General features: G+C 43.3%; 1 protein-coding gene across 4 annotated transcripts; it reads right to left on the reverse strand.

Annotated features, from left to right (window-relative positions):
* Positions 1–10,105: 10,105 nt before the first annotated feature.
* LOC105482611 (activator of basal transcription 1) lies at positions 10,106–26,231 on the reverse strand. 4 transcript variants are annotated; one of them, XR_011623944.1, is made up of 6 exons: positions 25,946–26,231; positions 25,066–25,262; positions 24,149–24,912; positions 22,285–22,375; positions 20,044–20,189; positions 10,106–10,287 (listed from the first exon to the last, which is right to left on the reverse strand). XR_011623944.1 is itself a non-coding variant. In XM_011742824.2 (3 exons), the coding sequence occupies exons 1-3, from the start codon at positions 26,196–26,198 to the stop codon at positions 24,532–24,534; spliced, it is 831 nt and encodes a 276-aa protein (XP_011741126.1). In that variant the 5' UTR covers positions 26,199–26,231; the 3' UTR covers positions 24,026–24,531. The 4 variants fall into 4 exon arrangements, 1 of the variants encoding a protein (XP_011741126.1); XR_011623946.1 differs by lacking the exon at positions 20,044–20,189; XR_011623945.1 differs by lacking the exon at positions 20,044–20,189 and having other exon boundaries at positions 10,106–10,387.
* Positions 26,232–26,635: the final 404 nt, after the last annotated feature.

Here is a 26,635-nt window from a genome sequence, read left to right on the forward strand (position 1 = left end):
TGGCCAAGAAAAATATTGAGTGATATGATCCATTGAATTGAGTGAGGAAACCAAACCACAAGAATATATGAGAGAGGGAAAAGGAGATTTGATACTGCAGAAGTACAAAAGAAATACCCAAAATAATGATAGGAGAGTTACTGGAGGGGAATGAAATCTAGACACAGACCTTACAACTTTCACAAAATTTAAGTAAAAATGGATTATAGGCCTAATCTGTAAAACACAAAACTATAAAACTTCTACAAGATGATGTAGGAGAAAGTCTAGGGACCCTTGATTTTATGAATTTTTTTTTTTTTTTTTTTTTTTTTTAAGGAGTTTTGCTCTTGTTGCCCAGGCTGGAAGCTCGGTTCCACCTGGTGGAATGGTGCCACCTCGACTCACTGCAACCTCTGCCTCCCAGGTTCAAGCAGTTCTCCTGCCTCAGCCTCCTGAGTAGCTGGGATTACAGGCATGTGCCACCATGCACGGCTAATTTTGTATTTTTAGTAGAGATGGGATTTCATCATGTTGGTCAGGCTGGTCTCAAACTCCTGACCTCAGGTGATCCACTTCCCTCAGCCTCCTAAAGTGCTGGGATTAGAGGTGTGAGCCACCACGCCCGGGCAATGGTGATTGTTTTAGATACAACACCAAAAGCACAATCCATGAAAGACATAACTGGTAAGTTGAACTCCCTGAAAACTTCTCTGTGAAAGATCATGTTAGAAGAATGAAAAGACAAGTGAGAGAAAATACTGGCAAACCATGTATCAATAAAGAACTTGTATTCAAAATACAAAGAAGGCTTTAGAAACTCACTAAGAGAACAACCCAATTTTTTAAATGGCAAAAGATCTAAACAGACACCTCACCAAAAAGATATACAGATGACAAATTACCATATGAAAAGATACTCAACATTGTATGCCCTTAGGGAACTGAAAATTAAACCAACAATGAAATAGCATTACACACTATTAGAATGTCAAAAATCCAAAACACTGACACCACCAAATGCTGGCCAAGATATGCAACAGTGGAAATTCTCATTCATTGCTGATGGGAAAAAGCCATCTGATACAGCCACTTTGGAAGACATTTTTGCAATTTCTTCTAAAGCTAAACATAACATATGATGCAGCCATCCTGTTCCTTAATATTTACCCAAATGAGGTAAAAACATGTCCACACAATAACCTACACACAGATGTTTATAGCAGCTTTATTGATAATTGTCAAAACTTGGAAGTAACCAAGAAGTCTTTCACTAGGCAAATGGATAAACTGTGGTACATCTATACAATGGAATATTATTCAGCAATAAAAAGGAATGAGCTATCAATTCACAAAAAAGACATGGAGGAACCTTAAAAGCATTCTTCTAAGTGAATGAAGCCAATCTTAAGGGGCTACATACTATATACTTTCAACCATATGACATTCTGAAAAGGATAAAACTATTTGAAGACAGTAAAAAGATCAATGTTTTCCAGAATGGGGGTGAGCTGGGGGAGGGACCAATAGATAGAGCACTGGGAATTTTTAGGTCAGTGAAACTATTTTTATGATACTGTAATGGTAGATATATTACATTATACATTTGTTAAAACCCCTATAATGTACAACACAAAGACTGAACCCTAATGGGAACTATGGGCTTCAGTTAAATAATGATGTATCAATCTTGGCTCATCAGTTGTAATAAATATATCACACAAATGTAATATATTAATAGAAGAAACTGTGGGGGTGGTGTGGGGGCATATAGAATCTCTCTGTACTTTCTGCACAAGTTTTCTATAAACCCAAAAGTACTTTAAAGAAATTAAGTCTATTGGCAAGGATTACTCCTGTAATCCCAGCACTTTGGGAGGCTGAGGCAGACAGATCACCTGAGGTTGGGAGTTTGAGACCAACCTGACCAACATGGAGAAACCCCGTCTCTACTGAAAATACAAAATTAGCTGGACGTGGTGGCACATGCCTGTGATCCCAGCTACTGGGGAGGCTGAGGCAGGAGAATCACTTGAACCCGGGAGGCGGAGGTTGTGGTAAGCCGAGATCACACCATTGCACTCCAGCCTGGTCAAAAAGAGTGAAACGCCATCTCAAAAAAAAAAAAAAAAAAAAGGAAAAAATAAAGTCTATTAATTAATATTTTTAAATTTTATTTAAAAATGAAGTCAAAATATAATATTTTAATGGTTGCTGAAACAGTTGTATCCTTAAAAATACTGATTTTCAGATATAAAGAATGACACAATAACTGTCAACAAATTGATTGCAAAAAAGATTTTGTCTCTGGCCTTAAATATCTTCATCATTAAGTGGTATTCATATTATACTCTGAGAAAAATTAAAGACTCTGAAGATGTTATGCCTTTCGTATCTGTTTCATCTTTACATGTCCACTATTCATCTTTATAATACCCTTAATCTAGTAACACTTCCCCTTATCTGATTTCCCCTTCCTTCCTTCCTTCTTCCCTTCCCCTTCTTTTCTTTCCTTCCTTCCTTTCTTCTTTCCTTCTTTTCTTTCCTTCCTTCCTTCCTTTCTTCTTTCCTTCTTTTCTTTCCTTCCTTCCTTCCTTCCCTCCCTCCTTCCTTTCTTCCTTCCTTCCTTCTTTCCTTCTTTCCTTGCCTGCCTTCCTTCCTTCCTTCCTTCCTTCCTTCCTTCCTTCCTTCCTTCCTTTCTTTCTTTCCTCGTTTCTTTTTTATTAAACAAAGTCCCTATCTTTTGCCCAGACTGGAGTGCAGTGGTATGAATATGGCTCACCGTAGCCTCTGCCTCCAGGGTTCAAGTGATCCTCAGCCTCCTGAGTAGCTGGGCCTACAGGCATGCGCCACCACACCTGGCTCAATTTTTTTTTTTGTTTTAATTTTTTGTAGAGATGGGGTTTCGCCATGTTGCCCAGACTGGTCTCGAACTCCTAGGCTCGAGCCACCCACCTGCTTCAGCCTCCCAAAGTGCTGGGATTACAGACATGAGCCACTGCTCCAGGCCCACACAATATTTTAACTTACGTTTGTGAACTACCCATTCCCCTTATAGTTCTCTTGGAAACTCCTTTGGATAACCTTGATTTAATTTTATTTGTTCAAGGTTCATACCTGAAAATAAAAGCTAAAACTATCGAGCAAGCTAAGCCAAAACTGACATATTCATTGGTATTTGAACCTCTTCCAGAAGCTAAATCAGCAAACAGCTAAATCAGTGTTTTCAACTGGAGGTGAAGACAGCCAGTACTGGCCAAACTCTATTTTTCTAAAAAAAAATGAACTTCCCATCTCTTCCTTACTGATTTCTGCAGGTTCCTCTGGGGTGCATTCTGGTTTACCACAGGAAGCTAAATAAACCTAATTTTGTTTAATTGTAAGTGTGCTCCCTGCTGGCCTTTCATTGGTGGGCTTTTGAATTAAGTGTAATATTCTTTAAGTAAAATTATTAAACTTGTGAAAAAAAAAATAACAGAAGAAAAACGTTGAGATCTAGTGCTAAACTAAGAGTTCTTAGACTTGATACCAAAAGTACAATCCATAAAAGTAACAATTAGTAAATTTGCCAGACCTCTTGGTGTAATGATTAGTACTCTGGACTTTGAATCCAGGATCCACTGGGACCTGATCATCTTCATTCCTACAGTTTTGAGGAATGAAGATGATCAGGTCCCAGTGGATCCTGGATTCAGGGTATCAAAACTAAAAATATGTGTATGAGAAACTGGCATAGCCAAGAGGATCCTAAGGAGATATGACAACTAAATGTGGTACCTTGGATTGGATCCTGGAACATAAAAAAGACATTAGGTAAATATGGAAATATGAATGCTACATATATTAGTTAATAATAATGTGATAACTAATCGATTCATCGATTGTAACAAATGATTATACTAATATAATATGTTAATAATAGAAGAAATTATAAGAAGAAGAAACAAAAGGCATCCAAATTGGAAAGGAAAGGTAAAAACCATCTCTATTCACAGATAACAGAATCCTCTATGAAGAAAATCTCAAAAAATCCACAAAAGGCTACTCAAGCTGCTAAACTAATTTAGCAAAGTTTCAGTTTTCAAGATCAACACACACAAATCAGTTGTGTTAATACAGAACAGCAGTGAATAATCAGAAAGGGGAAATTAACAACCAAGTCCATTTATAATAACATCTAAAATAATTAACTGCTTAGGAATAAATCTAACCAAGAAGCTGAAGGACAGGTATACTGAAAACTACAAAATGTTGCTGAAAAAAATTAAAAACCTAAATAAATGGAAAGACATCCCACATTCATGGATAGGAATACTTAATATTCCACTACTAATACTACCCAAACTGATCTACAGATTTAATGCAATCTCTACTAAAAATCCAACAGCCCTTTTCACCTAAATGGAAAAGCAAATTCTCAAGTGCATGTGGAATTGCAAGGAGCCATTAATAGCCAAACCAATCTTGAAAAATAAGAATAAAATTAGAGGATTCAAACTTCCTGACCTGACTGAAACTTACTATGACACTCCAGTAATTAAAACTGGATAGTACTGACATATGAAGATATAGGTCCATGGAATAGAATAGTGTCCAGAAATAAATCCTCAGATACATGACTCATTTTTGATAGGATGGCAAGACAATTCAATGGGGGAGAGGAGAGCCTTTTCCGAAATGATGCTAGAGACCCACATATTGTGAACAAAAGTTCTCTGAAAAGAAATGTACAGGAAAATGACTTTTGTCCAGTGAAAAGTTTGCAAACGGGGAGAAGCCTTCAAAAACAAAGGTGTGTTCCAGAGGACAAAGAGAGGGTTTTATAGCAGACGTTCCCGCTGAGGTTCCCAATTAGTCCCCTTATGCAAATTAAAGATTGAAATTTGCTTTAATTCCCATGGGTTGATGCAGCTGAGTTCTGATTCATCAATACAGCTGAGCCCTGATTGGTTGGTACCGGTGAGCTCTGATTGTTGACTCAGATGAGCTCTGAAAGTTCCTAAGTTAAACAGAGAGAGCGTTTTCAAGGAATCTCAGCGTACTGGTGTGACCTCTTGTCAATAAAATGCCACTTGGCTCTATTTTAAATCTAGGCCCAATTAGCCACTTAAGGTCCATCTTAAAGGTTGGCTCTTTCAGGTTCACATTTGTTCACAATGTGAAAAATTCAGGTTAGACCCTTACTTTGTATCATACACAAAAATTAAACTCAAGAGCTAAAACTATGAAACTTTTAGAAAAAGAATGGGGGGAAATCTTTATGACATTGGATTTGACAATGATTTCATAAATATGACAGACACCAAAAGTACAGGTAACAAAATAAATAAATAAATTGGACTTCATCAAAATTAATAACTTTTGTGTATCACAGTACACTATCATAGAAAGTAAAAGACAACCTACAGAATGGTAGAAGATATTTGCAAATCATATCTCTGATAAGAGATTAATATCCAAAATGTATAAAGAACTCCTACAACTCAGTAGCAAAAACAACTAATTTTAAAATGGGCAATAGACTTGAATAAACATTCCTCCAAAGAAATGTTAGGCCAGTCTTAGTATCTAATATCTAAGAAGTCTTTGCCTAATGTCAGGTCACAAAATTCTTCTCATGCTTTCTTCTAAAAGTTTTAATAGCTAATTTAGATTTTACATTTAGGTCTATGATCCATATTAAGTGAAATTTTGTATACAGCATGAAATTTTGGTGGAGGCTTGTTATTTTTACATACGGATGCTGAATTCTTTCAACAGCACTTGTTAAAAATACTTTATGTGAGGTGCAGTGGTTCATGCCTGTGATCCCAACACTTTGGGAGACGAAGGCAGGAGGGTGCTTGAGCTCAGGAGTTTGAAACTAGCCTGGACAACATAATGAGACCCCATCTTTACAAAAAGTGAAAATTAGCCCGGCATGGTGGTGCACATCTGTAAGTCCTAGCTACTTGGGAGGCTGAGGTGGGAGGATCACTTGAGTCCAGGATATGGAGGCTGCAGTGAGCCATGATCATGCCACTGCACTCCAGGCTGAGTGAGAGAATGTGACCCTGTCTCAAAAAAACAAACAACAACAACAAAATACTTTATTTTTTCTCCATTGAATTTCCTTTGCACCTTTATCAAAAATCAATTGCCCACATTGACATAACAGTGTATGTTTAAAAAGACCCTTTCAAGTTTCACTGAAGATGCTGCATTCAGAGTTTCATCCCTGAACTGTTTGTGATCTGTACTGTTTTCCAGTGTCATCTGTTTACCCACTGCTACCTCTTTGACTGTAAACGGCCTGTGATTCAGTTAGTATGTTTAAAAAAAAAAAAGTGATCTTCAATAAAAATGCATATCTGAATCAGGAATTATGGCTGTAGAGTCTGCTAAAAGACAAAGCTGCTAATGAGCAAGTGTCTTCTGAATCTGTGACTTTGTATTTCTTTGCTTGTTGTCTTTTCTATGGCAAAAAGTTATATTTTACTATTTTTTGGTCCATTTTCTTTTTAAAGAATAGAAAAATCCAGATTCCTTGAAAACCAGGAGAAATAAGGCCAGGTACATGCTCTCTGTTGTTCATCTTTGAACTGAGCATTAAACATCTGCACAACGTGTATAATTTTGAAAGCATCCTTTTTTTGTTTGTTTTTTTGTTTTGTTTTGTTTTGTTTTGTTTTTTTGAAACAGAGTCTTGCTCTGTCACCCAGGCTGGAATGCAGTGGCACGATCATGGCTCACTGCAACCTCCACCTCCCAGGTTCAAGCGATCCTTCTGCCTCAGTCTCCCGAGTAGCTGAGACTACAGGCGCACACCACCACGCCCAGCTAATTTTTGCATTTTTAGTAGAGACGGGGTGTCACCATATTGGCCAGGCTGGTTTCGAACTCCTGACCTCGTGATCCGCCCGCTTTGGGATCCAAAGTGCTGGGATCCCAGCACTTTGAGAGGGCAAGACGGGTGGATCACCTAAGGTTGGGAGCTCAAGACCAGCCTGACCAACATGGAGAAACCCCCGTCTCTACTAAAAATACAAAATTAGCTAGACATGGTGGCACATGCCTGTAATCCCAGCTACTCGGGAGGCTGAGGCAGGAGAATCGCTTGAACCCCGGAGGCAGAGGTTGTGGTGAGCCGAGATCACATCATTGCACTCCAGCCTGGGCAACAAGAGTAAAATCTGTCTCAAAAATAACTGAATAAAAAAATAAATAAAATTATAATTATGTTCACTGTTTTGTTACTGGAAAGATATAATACAAGTAGAAAATTTGAAACAATATACCACTATAACATTGCCATTCCTGCCAATCCAGTCCCACACCAGAGTTAATCACTTTATTACAGTTCAGTCTATATCCTTTCAATTGATTTTTATGCCTTTGTAAACACATCTCTCTCTATATATCAATAGCTAATTCAAAATATAAATAGAAGTATGATTTACATAATATACTGTGTATCAGGAACAAGATACATGACACTCACACACACAGTCTATCTTGTCTGTTTTCCCATCACATGTCTTTATCTGAATTAATTAGACAGTCCAATTTTTTTGGATATTTCCATTGTTTCCATTTTCCACTCTCCACTCTAATAAAGAAGCCCACTGTGAACACACCCCAGATCTGTGCTGAGGTCTTGGTGCCTCATCCAGACGTCCAGCACTGAGGTGTCTCCTGCCAGACCTCCATCAAGCCTGGTGTTGATGGCCTGCTGCTAGATCCTTCCTCACCCCCTGCTGCTCCCTGGGGCCTGTGAGTTGGGAATATCCCTATTAGCTTTAGTGAGAACTCATTTTGTACCCAAAGGTTGAGGAGCCCTTGAGAAAACAATTTTTTTATCCTTGGGCAGTATAAAGGTAGGTTTGATGTCCCGTGTAGGATGAGTTGGAGTTTGGAGAGGCTGGAGATGCAGATCCTATGGGAGGTCATTGCCAGAAGCAAGAGCAAAAGCAGTTCCACACCCGACTCTTGAGAAGCACAGGACCAAGATCCCATGGTTTGTCTTCAGAATCACCACCTCCCCAGTGAATTCTAAATATAATCTTGTCCTTTCCTGATAACTTCCCTCCCATCCTTGGTGCACAATCTGAAGTTGTCGTAGGTGAGAGAGAGATGAAGAAAGAGGGACCCCGGAAGATTCACCCACTGAAAAGTCTCTAAAGACCTGTGGGGCAAAAACCCTGGAAACTTGAATTTTCCTGCGAGAGAATTTGCCATTTGGCCCTTTCCTCCCGAGATCGCCAGAGATGGGCAGTTGGCAGGAAAAACCAGAGCCCCCAGAGACTTAGAATGAAGGCACCTTCTGCACCATCTGCCTGCTGTGTCCCAGGCTCCCTGCGACCCCCAGTCCCTGAGGTCTCAAGCTCCAGGAGAGGGGCCGCCGCAGGAACTCAGGGAATGAGAGGGACCGAGGGCGTCTCCCCGCCCGTTCCTTCCTCTCCCGAGGGGCAGTTCCCTGGAAGGCCGCTACCACGCCGCTGTCTGGCGCTCACAGTCAGAATTTCTCGGGTAGTCTCGGAAGGGCCGCGCCCAGCGTTTGACCTGAAGAGGGACGCTCGGAATTCGGGAAAGGGAAGTAGTGCCGCCTGCGAAGTCAGAGAAAGAGGAATGGGAGGCGGTCAGCCCTCCCACGCTTCTTCCCGATCCCTCCCAGCAAATTCTCAGCCCGTGGCCTTCGACCCGCACCAGGGCCCGGAGTGGGTGGAAAGGTAAACAGACTCTCTTCAAACTGACCCTTCAAGCCGGGATCAGACAACGCGAGCCCCCTGGACCCAAACTCTGTCCGCCCCGAGGGACCACTGCCCCACAGTTCCCAGACGGCGCGGCGCTCCTGGGCTGGCGCGCTGCGATTCCCAAAGAGCCAATGTCTGTCACCCGCAGCTGCAGGAAGAGGGACTAGAGCCCTGTCGCCGGGTCCTCAAACTAGAGAGTAAAAACTAAGCACCGATTAAACACACCGCCCGGGGGCACGAAAACACGTCAGGCAGTCTGGGTCTTGGCACCACACTGGAAGGGTGAGGTCCCGCGGCCCTGCGCAGGTGAATGAGAAGATTCTTGGACTGGCAACCCGGCTACCCGGAGGCCCGCTGTTCGTTAAGGAACCTTCCCCGGGAACTTGCCTTTAGGGTCCGGACAGGGCGGAGGGAGGGGTCCCGTGTGCCCGGGAACCCAAAGCTGAGATCTCCAGCAGTTAAGCAGTAGCGGGAGATAAGGCTGCCGGGTGGACCTATCAGTCCTGATGCCCGGGCTCATTCCAGGATTTATTTTCCTTTGGTGTCTCCCAAGCCCTCGCTAAGGCAAGTGATAAATGAAGTGGCTGGACGAGAAACTGGAGGGGTCGGCGGTGGCAGAACTGGGGCTGGGGAAGCTCTTTGGGGCTGTCGCTATACTTCGGTGGTCCCTAGTGCCCATGTGCTGGGCGCTGGCTCGCCAGGTTAGAGAATCAGCTGTCTAGAAGGGCTCCAGGGCCCCAGACGACCCGTGCACATCATTCGTCCCTGACGGCCACCTGTCACCAGAACACTGCGCTTTGCGCGGGGTCTCATCGGTAGCCAACTAAACTCCTTGGAGGCAGTACCCAGCTCGAAAGCCCAGGTCCAGCCACATCACTCACTAAAGGTAGTTATACGCGGAAAAGGCTGATCCCTCGCCGCCGCCTTCCTAGGGGGACCAGGAGCTTTTGGAGAAGCCCTCCAGACGCCGGCTCTTTCAGACCTTGCAGTGTTCAATACATTGATGTGTTTCGCCCCATTCCTTTCCACAGATTAGCCAGCAGGTCACCCTGAAAGAGTCTGGTGACCATCAAGATTGCTTCCCCCGACCTCATCCAAGTGAGCCAGTTTCCAGTACCAAAGCCCACTTTGAGCTAAGCACCCTTAAAGCTTCCACACCCTTGTGGCACAGAGATCAAACCGAGGCCCTCGGAGAATGCAAAAAAAAAAGAAAGTGGAAGACCCAATATTCTCTGAGCCAGGACAGGAAAACAAATCTCCAGGAGACCAGATATTTGGTGTTCAACTGTGATGGCCAATGGAGTCTCCGTTTATTTGGTGCCTGAGTCCGTTGAAGACAAACCTCCATTCCCAGAGTTCAGATGACCACTGCAGTAAGAAGTCTCATCATCCGTCCAAGAACCCTTTGACCAGTATATTCACAAGTGGTCCCCTCAGCTCCAACAGAAATGACATTGGCAGCTCCTACAGCTCTACTGGAAACTTCAAAGGCAGGGAAGAGAGGAGGTCCCAGTTTGCAGTTTGCCATCCCTCCTGATCTGCTCCTGATGTCTAAAGTACTCAGTATCTTCTTCCCCTAAAAAAGGCACAGAAGAGCTTGAACACGGGAGGCTGAGGTTGCAGTGAAATGATATCGTGCCACTGTACTCCAGACTGGCGTCAGAGCAAGACTCCCTCTGAAAGAAAAAAAAAGAGCACAGAAAAACAGCTGTCCACATTTTGCTGTATGGGGATTAAACAATGAGGTTCAGGCTGAAGAGACTCCCTCACAGAAGAAAACAAAACAAAACTCAAGGAATACATCAACCACATCTGTTAGTTCTGGGCCCCATGAAGGCAAAACTTTGCTACTGCCTTCTAAGCCATAGGGGGAGCTTATCCTGTCCTCAAAGCCCCAACTTGGTTATGCAGTCACTGCAGAAAACTTGGACAAGAAAGCTGCACTCTGGTAGATCAACAAAGTCATAAAGGAGCAGACTGAGGCCACCAATGACTGTCCCTGAGATTGTGCCTGCCACTCAACCCGTCCTTTCTGTCACCCTACTTGCTGCTGGGACTGCTCCATTTCCAACTACCCTTCCATTTGTGAGCACTAATCCAAGCTGGAGAGCTTGAAAGTGATGCAGAATATCCCAGGCCCACTGGCCTTCCTATAATCCACTGGAGGGATAACCTGTGTGGCTGCTTTGCCTTAGGAAACATCCAACTTGCTGACCCCTTTGGTGTCCTGGAACTCAGAGACACTTCCAGGCATCTCTTCAGACTTGAGGCCAACAGTCACTTACTCCTGGTTGACTCCTGCTTCTACCACATTACCCATCACTGACCCCACCAAGCCACCTCTGACTCCTCAGACTGACAGGACTGCCAAGCCCCCAACCATACCTGCTCTAAACCAATTCCTGTAAGCATCCCAACCCTTAGTTCTCTTACACACACAGATCCTTTTGGATCTTCTGATCCACCTATATTTAGACTAGTATAGAAGCCCAGTCTGAAAGAAAGAAGGCCACTTGGGACCTGCCAAACAGTCACCTGACAGTGAGGCCAGTGGCTCAGCATTTGGTAGCACAGTCCCATGAGCCTTCCTTTTGGAGAAATGCCAATCCTAAGGCACTGGTGCTCTAGGATAGGTCTGTCTAGCTCAGTCAGGAATTCCGTTTCTGAAACATTCATCTTTGAAGCAGGCCCTAGTAGGACCACTGGTGCTGTCAGCCCTTTGGGGTATATTTGGTCCTGAACACCCAGAATCCTTTATTCAGGGCACATGATTTCCCTTCAAAGGAGACAGCACCACAGAGTAAGTCTGGGTTTCAAAACCTCTTCACTTCCCCCGAGCGCGGTGGCTCACGCCTGTAATCCCAGCACTTTAGGGGGCTGAGAGAGGCAAATTATGAGATCAGGAGATCGAGACCATCCTGGCTAACACAGTGAAACCCCGTCTCTACTAAAGAATACAAAAAATTAGCCGGGCATAGTGGCCAGCGCCTATAGTCCCAGCTACTTGGGCGGCTGAGGCAGGAGAATGGCCTGAACCCAGGAGGCAGAGGTTGCAGTGAGCCGAGATTGCGCCACTGCACTCCAGCCTGGGTGACAGAGCAAGACTCCGTCTCAAAAAACAAAAACAAAAAAACAAAAAAACAAAACAAAACAAAACCTCTTAACTGCTGCCTCAGTCAGAGTGTCCTGCTTAGAGTGGGCCTGTTAAGCAGCAGAAATGCCCCTAGGGAGTCAATGCTCCCTAACTAGGGTTCAGTGGGAGAAGAACCCGTCAGAGCATCATCACCTTCATTTTCCATCAGTTTGGGATATAAGACAAGAGCTCAGCAACTGCAAGCCCAGAAGCAACAACCTTTGGAAAATTTCCACAACTTTTCTGCCCATGCTATTGACATTTCTCTTTTTATTTTATTTTTTATCTTTATTTATCTTTTATTTTTTGAGACAGCATCCCTCTTCCACTCAGGTTGGAGTGCAGTGGTGCAATCTCAGCTCACTGCAGTCTCTGCCTCCCAGGTTCAAGTGATTCTCCTGCCTCAGTCTCCCAAATAGCTGGGACTACAAGCATCCGCCACCACACCCGGCTAATTTTGTATTTTTAGTAGAGAGGAATTTCACTATGTTTGCCAGGCTGGTCTCAAACTCCTGACCTCAAGTGATCTGCCCAGCTCAGCTTCCCAAAGTGCTGGGATTACAGGCGTGAGCCACCGCACCTGGCCAACATTTCTCTTTTCAATATGTGAGCTCAGATAGGAGTCTTACCTTCCTGCTTTTCCCTAGGAATATGCTTGCCTGAAAAATAAGGAAGATAGTCTTTCTTCATTTGCATCTTGGGGATGGGAAACTGCATTTGCCTTTAATATTTCCCTTCCTTGGTCTGGCTGTAAAGTGTGGTTTTCTTCCTCTGGCTTTTTTTGATGGGGTTTTGCCAGATTGGCCAGGCTGGTCTCAAACTCCTGGCCTCAAGTGATCCGCCCACCTTGGCCTCCCAAAGTGCAGGGATTACAAGTGTGAGCCACCAGGCATGGCCCTCTCTTGCTTCATAGGGAGCCTGTTTGTTCACTTTTCATTAGTTGTTCATACACAGTCCTTGGAGGAGCTCTTTCTAAGAAAATCTTGAATCTAGTTTATCCTTGGGAAATACTGATCATCCCCTGAGAGACACCGTGGATGCTGCTCCTGCTGAATCACTTCCTCCCACCAAGTCTGCACTGTCCCTTAGAAAGATGATGCTCAGGCTGAGCGCGGTGGTTCACCCTGTAATCCCAACACTTTGGGGGGCTGAGGTGGGTGGATCACCTGAGGTCGGGAGTTTGAGACCAGCCTCACCAACATGGAGAAACCCTGTCTCCACTAAAAATGCAAAATTAGGTGGACGTGGTGGCACATGCCTGTAATCCCAGCTACCTAGGAGGCCAAGGCAGGAGAATCGCTTGAACCCGGGATGCAGAGAGTGAGCCGAGATCGCGCCATTGCACTCCAGCCTGGGCAACAAGAGAGAAACTCCATCTCAAAAAATAAAAAAAAAAAGAAAAGAAAAATCATGTTCCATCCCCATCCTCTCTCTGCCCATTTAGCCCTAAACACCTAGAGGTTTAAGACTGTTAGCCTGGAAAACATCAGTCAGATTCCTTGCTCCTTGAGAAAGAACCTCTTAGGCAGTTTTCCTACAATGTTGGAGTGGGCTGAATGCCCATTGCTACTTACAGCTGTCATCTCCCCTTCCTTCCCCATTTGTTTTACTAGACTAATCTCTGTCTCCCCTGGTTTGCTTATGAAAAGCCTTTCTCTTGTGCCTTTGTCTGACATTTGTGTATATTTGCTCTTTGAGTTGGAGGAGGAATTGATTTGCATGAAAGATGATAAATTAGTTTTACTCTGCCTCCATAATAAATCACCTCAAGCTCGGCACCTTAAAACACCACCCATTTCTTATTTCACAGTACTTTGAGCCAGGAGTCTGGGCACAGAGTGTTCCAACTGCTCAGGACCTCATGAGGCCAAAGTCAAGGTGTTGGCTGGGCTGGACTCTTATTTGGAGGCTTGTAAAAAAATTTTGCTTTCAAGATCATTCAGATTGCTTGCATTTTTCAGTTTCTAGTGTTCTTAGAACTAAGGTCCTTGACTCATGGACTCCTTTATCTTAAAGCCAGCAATGGCTTGTCAAGTCTTTTTCTTGTTTCAAATATCTGGTTTCTCTTCCTTCTGCATCTTTCTGAATTCAGAGAAAGTTCTCCGCTTATAAGGGTTCATGTGATTAGGCCCACCCAGAAATCCAAGATGATCTTCCTATTATAAGATTCACAATGTTAGTTACATTTGCAATGTCTATTTTGCCACGAAATGCAGCATATTCACAAGTTACAGGGATTAAGATTTAGATATCTTTGAGGGGGTCATTCTGTCTACCAAAGATGGTATGTTGGTAAGAACTGAACTTTACTGCTTAACATATTCTGGGGCCAAGTTTTCAGGATAAAGAAAGCAGCACCATTTTATGTCTTCAAATACTAATTTCTGAACTGTCAAACCACGCATTCATTTTCATCAGTGAGGACTTAGGAAACAGAGGAAACAGGGAAGGAATAGGGGCATGGCTGACCCTTGCTTCTTTCTTCTCTTGGTTCTTGTCCATCTTTTTGACCTCAGTACAGTCTATGTCACCCCTAGTGTGTGTTAAGAATTCTGAATTAATGAACATACTTTGGAATAATTGTCTTTTGTTTTGTTTTGTTTTGAGATAGAGTCTTGATCTGTTGCCCAGGCTGGAGTGCAGTGGCGCAATCTCGGCTCATTCTGCCTCCCAGGTTCAAGTGATTCTCCTGCCTCAGTCTCCTGAGTAGCTGGGATTACAGGCATGTGCCACCATGCCTTGCTGTTTTTTATTGTTTGTTTTTTGTATTTTTAGTAGAGATGGGGTTTCACCATGTTGGCCAGGCTGGTTTTGAACTCCTGACCTCAAGCGATCTGCCCGCCTTGGCCTCACAAAGTGCTGGGATTACAGGTGTTTGCCACCATGATCAGCCTAATTGTCTTTTTAACGCTTAAAGACCTTTCTCCTAACGTAGAATTATCCCCCATGCCCATACTCTCCCAAATAGGACAGGCTTGTTAGCTAGGTGGCAGCTTCCTGGATCATCTCAGCTCTGTAACCAATGAAAATTCTAAGTTTGGATGGGGCATATTTATTTTCACTTTTACCATTTTGATTTTCAAAAAAAAACACGAAAAACATCCCAAGAACATTGAGGTTTGTTCTCTGTCCCTGAAGAGCATATATGCTAGTTAATAACAAAATACCATGTCTTCAATATGACTATAAAAACCTAGAAGTCTGTAATAAAGCATAAATACTAAAATAACTACCCAGAGGTCTATAACTGAGGTGTGCATGATATAATGTAGTCATTTGGAGGACCTGGAGATTCATCCAGTCTGCAAAGAGAAAAACTGTGGGGAAAGACTTGGGCCTGAAAGGGTGGGCGGGCAAGATTCGGATAGACATCAAGGAGAAATAAATTAGTCAGCAATTCAAAAACCACGTGAGGCATTTCACCATGAAATTCATACAGGAAATTGTTTGCTCAGGTTTTAGAAATCTAAAACACGAAAAGGTAACACAGAGTTGAAAACTGCAGCAAACAGCTCCCACCCACTATGGTGGGGAATAAAGGAAAGGAGTTGGTATCAGAAACTGGAAAGTGAGAAGAGAGATCCCGGCATGGGGGCTTAGAGCTCTGAAGAGAAAGTGCATCCTAGCTGCTGTCAGTACCTCAGGAGCTCCTAGGACTGGGGTCTTGTGGAGCTGAGACTCAGTATCTGAGAAGGAGACACTTCCTAGATGACGCTGGCACCGCTGAAGGTGCAATGAGCCTAGGTCTGCAGGCACTTTTCAAAATCTGGAAAGTGGAACAAACTGTTCTATCACTGCCAGGGTGAAGGGCTGTTGCCCTGTAATAAAGTAACAGAGAACCAACAGGCTCCTGGGGCCCTCTAGTGTCAGAATCTAACAGGGAACCGCAAGCAAAAGAGAAAATGTTTTGCAGAGCCCAAGCCCCGCATCTCAAAGCCTGGAGTGCTTGAGGGTGAATTCAGGGCTGGGACACAATTGTTTGATAACTGGCACATATGATAACTGGCATCATTTTTATATTGAATTTGTGTGTTTATGTGAGTTTCTGTACTACAAGTTACCCCACTGCAAGATGTTTTAAGTGTTATTATTTCCAGACCTATTGCAGAGGTAAAATTATACCTTTACATGTTTGTTGCAAAGTAAATTGAATAGAAATTAGTAAATGATTTAAAATTTCTTATAAAATTCCTTTTTCCCTGTGCTTAAGATCCAAATCTGAACGTCAGAAAACCTGGACTCTAGATCTGCCTCAGTTACTGGAATATGTAGTGCTCATGTAAATATATATCTCATTCCCTCACACAGCCCTAAAACCAGCAACACATTACTTAACCCCATGGTCCTCAATGTTTCTTCCCATATCCCAAATTATCATGCTAATTTTGACAATATACAGATAATTTTTTTAAAAAAATTAAATTGTATTAGTAAACAAGTTATTTTAACATTTGTCTAAGAATTATAATAAACACAATTTATGACATAGAAAAATGGCCTTTGCGCTTCCAAATTTCTCCAAATGCTAAACTGCTCATGTCAGACTTCCACTCAAGTTTTTGTTATAGAAGACTAGGTAATAACAATTACTATACTTATACTATCTCTTCTAGGATATAGTGGAAGCACTAAGATTTAAAATTCTATCAGGCTTCCATTTGATCCAATTTTGTAACTACTTAACTAAGATTATTTGCATTAAATAACAGATAATTCAGAATTAGTTGACACAAGGGACTGAAGAATTCCTTACTATGGTTTCAGATCTTTGGATTGAGTTTTATATGAAAACTCAACTAACCCTAAGTGCGGGTCACATCTACCTTCAGGGTTTTCCAATGGGAGTGGGAGGGGAGGAATACAGCAATTAGGAGAGAATAACTTGACATTGTAAATGGAGAGTGTGTTAGGTCCTGGAAATCACTTAAGAGAACAAGCACTTGGGGAACATCCGTATATACTCTCCAAAGAAGGGCGAGCAAATGGAAGTCTTTGGAATGTGAAATGCCCCTGGAGTTCATAAGAATGTTTGGGACTCTGACTGTGAGATGGCAGAACTATGCTTGAGCCAGCTGTTCCACTTTCAGGTGGTGGAGACAAGTCACTTGTTCTCATCAGGTACATCTTTGTAGTATTTCTATTGGACTTCATTTCCATTTAAGGTGTACTGAAACTTCTGAAGTCTTCAGATTCAGCAAGTCTATCAAAGTCAAAAGGCTTTTTGGAGCAAGATCTGGATCAGAATGGAATTGTTCTAGGGAAATAATTTGTCTTTTATCCTAAGTTTCTTCAGGTCCTCACAGGATAACTATGGATCCTAGATTTCTGAGCCCACCTAGCTTAACCTTCCTTGGTGATCTGATATTCCAGGGAAACCTATTGTCCTGGGCCTTTCCGAAGTGGCCCTGTTAAAACAGGAGCATATGGATCCTCTTCCCAAAAGCCGCATATGATCTTGGCTTCCATATACTTTGTTTGCTGTATGCATTTTATTTTCCTTTATATATAAGATATAAAATAAATATAAAATGCATACAACAGATTTTTCATTTTTTAAAAAATAGAGATGAGGTCTCACTATGTTGGCCAGGATGGTTCTGAACTCCGGCTTCAAGCAATCCTCCCACCTTAGCCTCCCCAAGTGCTGGGATTACAGGCATGAGCAACCGTGCCTGGCTCATTTTATTTTCTTATGTAGCTAAGTTTTTCTCAGCAAGCAGAGTCGATGACCTCCAGTTATCATAATTTTTCCTCATGGGAACTCATCTGGCTTTGTGAAGAACAAACAGCACTTTCAGGATTTTCTGTAAGATATTTGGCCCATTTTCTGTAGAAATGCAACTTTCATGTGCATGGCTCAGATCATCATCTATGTTGGGAAGTTTTTCTTCTCCATATTAAGTGGAGCCAACATTGTCCAGACTTTCATTTCATTCTGTTGTCATGCCTCTAACTCGGCTGAAGACTTTAAAAGTCACTTCAAATTGGGTGTTTTCTGTGTGCATAGATTATTTCCAGTTTGTATATATTAATGTGATCTGAAAATGCTTCTTCTATATTTTTTCAGCCAATTCAGCATATTTAATTTCTTTTTCCTTCAACAGGTTTTCAAGAAACACTTGAGGTAGCATGATAAATCAGTTTCTTCAATGATTCTTTTGATGAATCATGAAAGAATGTCCATTTCCAAAAAAAAAAAAAAGGAAAAAAAAACTGTCCATATTCTAACTTATTACTTATATACAATTCTAATTTACACCATCCATATTATCCTCTCCAAGTATAGTGGCGAGATTGCTCAGCTTTAGCCACTCTTGAGAAACTTGATCTAATATTACTTATCAGCAGCATTTCTTGCACATGCACCATTGAATCCTTAGCCAAGAGACCCATTGGCATGGAATATAGTGATCCATAGAAAAGGGCATTCTACATTGAGCCCCCTACCCAAATCTCTGAAAATGGCCAACACATAATTCATGGTTGTAAAATAGATTAGGAGGTTTGTCTATTCCTAAATAATAGGCATTTACATCCTTCCTAACTGGTATCTTTATCCAATCCCAGGGAGCACCTCCTCTCAAAACTCCTCATAATTGCTATTGAAAGATCTATCCAGTCTCTTTTGTCTGTTTCAGCCTAGATTCTCAGAGAGACATCTTTTAAAGACAAAGATGGATATATCAAAACTCCAACAAGCCATTCCAAAACATCATAAACAAAGAGGCCACCCTAACTTGCCTGTTTAATATTGCAAACCACATACCTCCCACTCCCTGGTCCCCTTACCCTGCTTGACTTTTTCTTTGCTCCATAGAACTTATTATCTTCAAATATATACAATTTACTTTTTTGTGTTTATTGTGTGTTTCTCCCCAGCTTGAAAAGTCCACCCTAGTCTCTGCTGCATACTGTTGATGTATTCAAATGCCTAGAACTGTGCCTAGCTTTTAGCAGACACTCAATAACTGTTAGTTGGGAGACTAAATGAATAGAGGACATCCAAGAATCAACAGTTCCAAGTTGAGGAAATCATCCTAATGTAATCTGACTCCTGGGCTTAAATGTCACTGAAAGGACTAGAAAGACAAATAGGGTAGTGAATATCACCACATTCACCCATCTCCTACCCATCATCGTACTTCCAAGGTCAACCCACATATGCTTAAGAAAATGAGAAAAACAGGCACAAATTTAGAAAATCATAATATTCAGAATAAAACCCAGAAGAAAATTATTAGAAGGTATACATACTGGAGAATTAGACGAAGGCAGAAAGAAAAAGAGGAAGCAGGAAGACAGGCAGAAAAGAAATGAAATAAAATCTGTCACCAACTTACTCTTTAAAAAACAAATACAAGGTATGATTGCAATTTCAGACTCGCAGTTTGGTGGCCAAGCACAAATGTACAGCAGTTTCTGGTTTCGTGCCCTGGGGTTTGGCCCCTTAAATTACTGTACTATCCCTTAATATTTGTATCAGATTTTGCATTAAATGATTTTCCCCTCTGCTCTTGCTGGTGTCTTTCTCATTTAATATATTTTCTTCCATGCAACAGCCTTCCAGTGGCTTCTCTCTCAACTGAACTATCAGTGAAAACTTCCTTATTGAACCGAAAATAAATTGAGTCTGATGTCTCTCCTTTGATTCTACTCATACTTATTTTGAAAAACGCAGCTATCCGGCGTCCTGCTCTCCACCCAATTAACACTTTGATGTTCCTCTCTAAAAATAATATCTGTATTATTACAAACCTCTGTGTTTTGTTGTTTTTGTTGTTGTTTTTTGAGATGGAGTCTTGCTCTGTCACCCAGGCTAGAGTACAGTGGTGTGATCTCAGCTCACTGCAACCTCTGCTTCCCGGGTTCAAGCAATTCTCCTGCCTCAGCCTCCCAAGTAGCTGGGATTACAGGTGCCCGCCACCATGCCCAGCTAATTTTTGTATTTTTAGTAGAGACAGATTTCACCATGTTGGCCAGGCTGGTCTGGAACTCCTGACCTCGTGATCCACCCGCCTCAGACTTCCACAGTGCTGGGATTACAGCATGAGCCACCGTGCCAAGCCTATAAACCTCTGTTTTTAAAATACATTAACATAGGAACAATGAAAGTCAAAAAATGGGAAAACATTTTTCCAATACACAGAGAAGAAGCCTCCTTTCTAACGTATTGTTTAGACTGAAAAAAAGTAAAATAACCTTGTTGGAATGGAGATCTTCCACCATATTCATTTCTGTGGCACAATTGGTTAGTGCATTCAGCTGTTAACCGTAGGGTTGGTGGTTTGAACCTCTGGTGCCGGAATTTCGTGAGAAATGGTATTTTCTTACTTCAGGGATTGTGTCTGGCAAATTAAATGAAAATCCAACCATTATTCTTCCCCTGATGTTCCTTGGGTATCTTCATTTCCTTGTTTCTTGATTAAATTTACCAAGCTCCTTCTAAATGCCAGTAGATCTGAAAGAAATCCCATTGTTCTGAACCACTTATTTTGTTTCCAAACTCCATCTCTCTCAATGTGCTAGTCTATCCAGTAGAGTCCCCACAGCAAAAAGCAGCAGAAGTCACTCGGCCAAGGTCTTGCAGAGCTGGCCCTCTACACTGAGCTGGTGTTGCCTCTACCTGAATCAGTTCCTTGGGTCAGGCTTTGGACGTCACAATAGACCACGAATGAAAGGGGTGGAGACCTCTAGCTAGGATATCTACAGGCTTCCTGTGACTGGTATTTTCCTAAATTACCAGACTCTCTATTTTTTTCTTGCTAACAAAATGAATACCAAAGATGGTCTCTCTTAGACTCTGCAATTTCGCTTCTGACAATTTTTACACAATAGGTATATTTGTACAACTAAAATTGACTCATGTCAGCATTATTCTTTTAAACACTTAAAAGAAAAAAAGATTAGAAGAAGCTGCACATCCATCCATAAAGTCCTGATTAAATAATCAATGATAATTGACACATTGGAATTGGAGGCAAAGGTGAAAAACAAAAAGAAGTTCTCTGAATTCATTTACAGCCACCGTGCTGGGGGACCTCATTGGAGTGTGCTAACCCTGATAGCCCAGGTCAGCCACAGACTGGCCACTACAATAATTGCTGAAGGTGGCTGGACACACACCACGCAGCTACAAAAGACATTGCCAGGTTTCTGATGGTCTCTCCCCTCAGCCCGCCTTCGTGTCTCCAGTTAACAAGGGGTGCGAAAAAAGTGTGGTTTCAATGGCCCTGGTGACAGAAGATTGATTTTTAATCTCGACTCACTGAAACTTCTGCCTCCTGGGTTCAAGCAGCGATTCTCCTGCCTTAGGCTCCCGCGCAGCTGGGATTACAGGCACCCACCATTACACTCGGCTAATTTTTGTATTTTTAGTAGAAACAGCATTTCACCATGTTGCCCACGCTGGTCTCGAACTCCTGACCTCAAGTGATCCACCCGGCTTGGCCTCCCAAAGTGTTGGGATTACAGGCGTGAGCCACCACACCCAGCCAATTTTCATTTTCTTTAATATTCTGTCAGGTAGTGATTTCAAGATGGGCGCTGAGAGCTGTAGCTGTAATCTCAGCACTTTGGGAGGCCAAGGTGGGTGGATCGCTTGAGAACAGGAGTTCGAGAGTAGCCTGGGCAACACAGTGAGACCTCATCTCTAGAAAAAATATTTTAAAAATTAGCTGGGCATGATGGTGCATGCCTGTGGTCCCAACTACTCAGGAAACTGAGGTGGGAGGATCGCTTGAGGCCAGAAGATGGATGCTGCAGTGAGCCAGGATCGTGCCACTACACTCCAACCTGGGTGACAAAGTGAGACCCTGTCTCAAAAAATAAAAGGGGGGTGGGTGGGGAACAGCAGATCTAATATTGGATCTTAAGCAATTCGCTAAAATTCATATAAAGCCTCCTGGGGAGCTGAGCGTGTCCCTAGACTTCCACCAAAGGATTTTCCCCTCATAATTCTACTGTGGTGTAACAAGACAAATTTCAGGGAGAAAGGTTTTATAAGGAATCACAAGAAAAGTAATTTGAGAGTAGCTCTACGTATGACTTTTGAACGTTTTTAGGGCAGGGCATGGTGGCTCATGCCTGTAATCCCAGCACTTTGGGAGGCCGAGGAGGGAGGATCGCTTGAGCCCAGGAGCTCAAGACCAGCCTGAGCAACATAGAGATACCCTGCTTCTGGAAAAAAAAAAAAAAAAAAAAAGGCAGTTTTTAGGCACCCAGACATACCCTATTAAAGCCCTCTTATTCTACCAGGAGTCCCACCTCAACTTATTTGGAAAGAAATCAGCCCACTCCATTGCCATCAAATGCAGAGTCCCAGCTTCTCAGACAGGAGTGAAACTAAGTTGAATCAGAGTATACACTGCAACCACAGAATCATGACTGAGAATTATTACTCCGTTTGCTACTCTTGGTCTTAGATAAAATAAGTCCACTCACATTTGCAGGTACACTTCATTCTCTAGTTTATGACGTGCATTTCTCATGAGTTTCATGTAATAAGCATTCACTATATGCACACTGGGAAAAGCTGGGAAAAAGGTGGGGAACAAAGGATAAAATATTAAGAGGCAAATTGAGTCGTATCTCTGAGCTCAGTTTTAATGGGGGGGATAACAATATTATATAGTTGTGGATTAAATGAGTTACTTCATATAAAAAAACAAAGTGCTGTTTAAAAAGAAAGAAAATTGTGGATGTAAAAAAATTATTTTCCTACCCTCAATAGGCTTAAAGTCAAGGTGAAAGACCCTAGGATATTTTATTCCACCCACTTATTCTCAGTCCTCACTCCACCTGTGACTTAATCAGCTTGCCTGGCCGCAGGTGTGAGCTCTTTGTACCGAACTGTTTTGGAGATGAAGCCTGAAATACCAACCCTTGAACATACTGTTATCTAATGCTGTCTGTCCACCCTGGGAATGCAATTTCTTTCTTCATTCAAGAAAGTCTTAAATAAAACCCCAGTATGTCTACTGTACTTTCTAAGCTGTTAGCAACTGGAAGGAAAGTTTCTTCTTCACATCGGTATCTCTTTATCTAGCAGAAGTAGCAATGGGCACTTGGAATTCTGAATAAATATGCCAGCCTGTCAAATTCAGATTCTGGATTTTTCTGTTTCACTTGAAGACATCAATGACCTGAGGAAACAATTCACATGAAACAAACCCACAAGAAATAAAAAGAGAAACAAGATGAAAGTTTCTAAGTGGAAATGAAGTTTTTGTGCCAAGTATAAGAGGTATGTGGGTTGTGAGAAATGTTATACCAAGCTTTACTGTGTGGTCCTTTTTACTCTACCCAGTAAAGTGCACCTATCAAGATCATAATGTGGTTAGGATATTTTACAGCCAAAGTAGACAAATCCACTCTACCCCATAAAACACAGATCATCACATTGACAGACAAAAAACAAAAACAAACAGCACAAGCAAAATACTAATCATAATCATCTACCACTTCCTGAAACAGCCTGGAAAATGATCAGAATTTTTGTCTACATGAAACTGTGTATACTGTTTATTGTGACACCTAGGTTTTCAGTTCCTCTTAGTAGCTTACACTGATTCTTTGAAGCCTACAGGGCTCCTTTGCCTCAGCCCCACTATATACAAGTGCACCTGAGGCGCACTGGTTCTCTACTAGGCTTTGCCCACCTTTACAATGGTTCCAACTCAACACTCCACCCAGGAAGCATTGTTTGCAATTGTGGGAGCACTCCAGACTCTTTCAAACTTCTTATTATTCTTACAGTTATTTTGTAGGAATGACCTGGAAAACTTGGTGAGGACTGACTCACCACTGAAGACTGTGATCATCAATCACGTCCCCCTTGAGAGGGGCTCTATGACATGCCGTGGCCCCCATTCCACCCCGTATATGCATCTACCACGATGCCTATCTTATACTAGTGGCCTGTAAAACTCTTAATACTAAGATGTGTTATTACCTATTGTCATTGTTTCCTCAAACAATGGCTTAGAAAATGCTGACTTAAGATAACTAATTGATAAACTGGGCTAAGATATTAGACAGAAATTAAATAAAAAAAAAAATCCAGGTTAAACAGTAAGGTGGGTGGCGGGGGCGGGGGCGGGGGGGCTCTAAGATCAGGAGATGAAGGTGAACACAAGGAGATGAAAGCTGGAACTTGTCCAATGACCCTCCCCAACAAAAATAAAAAGGCATAAAAAATATTTTTATTTTCTATAAATACATTAGGAAATGTATTTCTTCCCAACTCAGTCCACGCCATTAACTGTCAATTTTTTCTACATAAAAAAGATGCTAATACCACCCTCACCTGTGACTGCTAAACAGAGAAAGATTGCCGGGACTAGGCATTATCCCCCTAGTTGGAAATAAAGGCCCGTTCCTGGGGGCAGAACGTGGGATTTTTAGGGGACCCTATAGACGTAGGCAACCAAGAGTCAAACAAAACAAGCATATGCAATAGTCATAATCATGCTAGTATGACAGTATGAATTAGGTGACTCAGCCAGGCATATACAGGAGTTCGGAGTGAGGATAGTGGAAGCCCTCAAAACTTGCACGTTTGGGCCCTTAGCAGAGACACTTGGTCTGAGAAACACAGTAAAATGTTTGCCTGGATAGTCACGATCATTCTAGTATGAGGTAGACAGGAAGCAGAGCAGGGCTAGGAGCTGGAAGGGGCCACCCTGGCCCTCAGGAGTCCCTGACAAGGGAAGGTCCCTCCATGCTCTCTGAGGGTGGTGGGGCTCCAAAGATCCTGGCCAGGAGCCCTTTGTTGGAGCGGGCCTTGTCCTGGGCAGTCGCCAGGCGAGCCCGTTCACGACCCCCTGGCCGTGCTGCTTTCCGGGCCCTCAGTTCCTGCTCAGTAGGACGTTGCGCAAATGTCCAGGAGCCATCTGGGCGAGCAGGGTCCCCATCGGCCGCAAGAAAGCGTTGTCCCCGTTCCACACTTTGAAGATAGAAGTCGGTCTCACGCTTGGCCTGAGCAACCTCCGCTCTCAGGCGCTGCCTGCGCACCTGGCGCTCAAAGGCAAGGTGCTCACTGAGGTGGGACCAGGTGAAACGGTGCAAGTACTGTGGGCAGAAAATAAGAAAAGATCAGGATAGTGCAGATTAGGGAGAAAGATGAGACAGGGGACAAGACCAATGAGAAGCCATGGGTATACCTGGGCCAGAGCTGGGGAGAAGGGAGGGTGAGAGGTGTGGCAGAAAGATCTATCTCCTCACCTTGAGGTTCCAAAGATCATAACGGAAGGGGCTGCGCCTGCGGGCACCCATAGGCGTGTTGTGTAGACTGGCCGCCACGCGCTTGGCTATGCGCTTGTCACGGAACTCCACCCATCCCTCGGTGTAGTCCTTGCTGTAGGACCGCTTTTTTCCTCCCGCAGCTGCTGCTGCTTTCTTCTTGCGTCTCACGAACCGATCTGAGCTCCAAAGACAAAAAGACCCGTCAGGGACTATGCAGCACTCACTCAAAACCACTTCCCATTGCCCGCATCGTTCTTCACATCTGCCAGCGGGAGTTCCACCTGAGAGTTTTTGCCCAGGAGGGAGGGAACTGTAAATTGCACCCTTTCCTCTAGCTAACTCAATTATTTCCTTAATTGTCCACTCCTTAATCTGGCCGGCTTTGAACGCTATTTAACACCCGCGCAAGTCCCCAACCTCAATGTAAAATTGAGGGTGGAAAGAGGAAAGGCGGTTGATCAGTTTCTTGACCTAGGCCGCGATGCTAAAGGGGTATGTTCAGTTTTGTAGAAAAGCTAACGAGGCTTTTACTCTGTTGTACTCATGTAACAAACCAGTAAACAGATCCGGAAAGAGAGGTGAGCAGGGCCGGGATAAGAACACGAATAGTAACAATCCGAGAACTAAAGAACCACCAGACGCACTGCGCTACCCACTCTCCCCATATCCCCTCCGCCCACCCACCCCAGCATCCTCACAGACTGATTCACCAGCCAGGAGCCGAGCACCGCACTCCCCACTCCCAAAATCCAACAACTCGTGCCTCGGTCTCGCGCAGCGAAGCAACAGGACATCCATGCTTGCACCCCGCCAACGAGCGACAACCTCCTCCTTTCACCGTCAGGGTCTGCATACTTACCCTCAGCCTGAAAGAAGACGCGTCCGACCTCGCCATAGGCGCTGAGAAGGTTACGGACGTGCAGAGGACGGAAGCGCGGCGGGATATGGCCCAGGTACACAATACCTGGCACTACCCGCTTATTGCGGCCACAGGCCGCTGCTTCGGATTCCTCCTGCTCCTCCTCCGCGTCTAGTGTCTGTTCTGTCCCTTTCAGCGGCTCGTGCTCCGTTGCGGCCTTCTCCGATTCCTCTGCCTCCATGTTGACTGACATGAGCGGCACGACGGCCGTAAAGTGCCTTGCCTACTGACGCAAAACGTGTGCGACGGCCTGAGACGAGGGGGCGGGGCCAAGGCGGTGATGACAAATGAAAGGATATGATTGGCGATGCAGTCGGGTCAAGGGGAAGGCCGAGGGGAGAGGGCGGAAGTGGGGTGTCAGGTGGAAAGCCAGATTTAGAGCGTGGAAGCGGGTTAGGAAGCTTGTTTTAGGTTCACAGATTCCCTGTTACATCTCCAACTCAGGACAGGCAGAACCAGAAAAGGCAGATCCCCAGATACAACCTACCCTATAGAACGCCGCTAAAGGCGGGTTGATGCCGGGTTTTTAGGGAATTTTGTAGAGCAGTTTTAGGGAAGTTTCTGTGTGTTCTAGCGATCAAAATAGCATTTTATTCGAGGGCCCTGGGTGCGATTCCAGCTGAGGAATGA

This window comes from Macaca nemestrina, chromosome 5 (genome assembly GCF_043159975.1).
Source record: "Macaca nemestrina isolate mMacNem1 chromosome 5, mMacNem.hap1, whole genome shotgun sequence".
NCBI classification, from domain to species: Eukaryota; Metazoa; Chordata; class Mammalia; order Primates; family Cercopithecidae; genus Macaca; species Macaca nemestrina.

What these genes read in the sequence shown, in the direction of transcription:
- LOC105482611 (XM_011742824.2), bottom strand. Translation starts at nt 26,198, where the DNA reads ATGTCAGTCAACATGGAGGCAGAGGAATCGGAGAAGGCCGCAACGGAG. An exon ending in CGTCTTCTTTCAGGCTGAGG is followed by an intron (nt 25,263 to 25,945) that starts GTAAGTATGCAG and finishes TTTGGAGCTCAG; the next exon opens with ATCGGTTCGTGAGACGCAAG. An exon ending in ATGATCTTTGGAACCTCAAG is followed by an intron (nt 24,913 to 25,065) that starts GTGAGGAGATAG and finishes TTCTGCCCACAG; the next exon opens with TACTTGCACCGTTTCACCTG.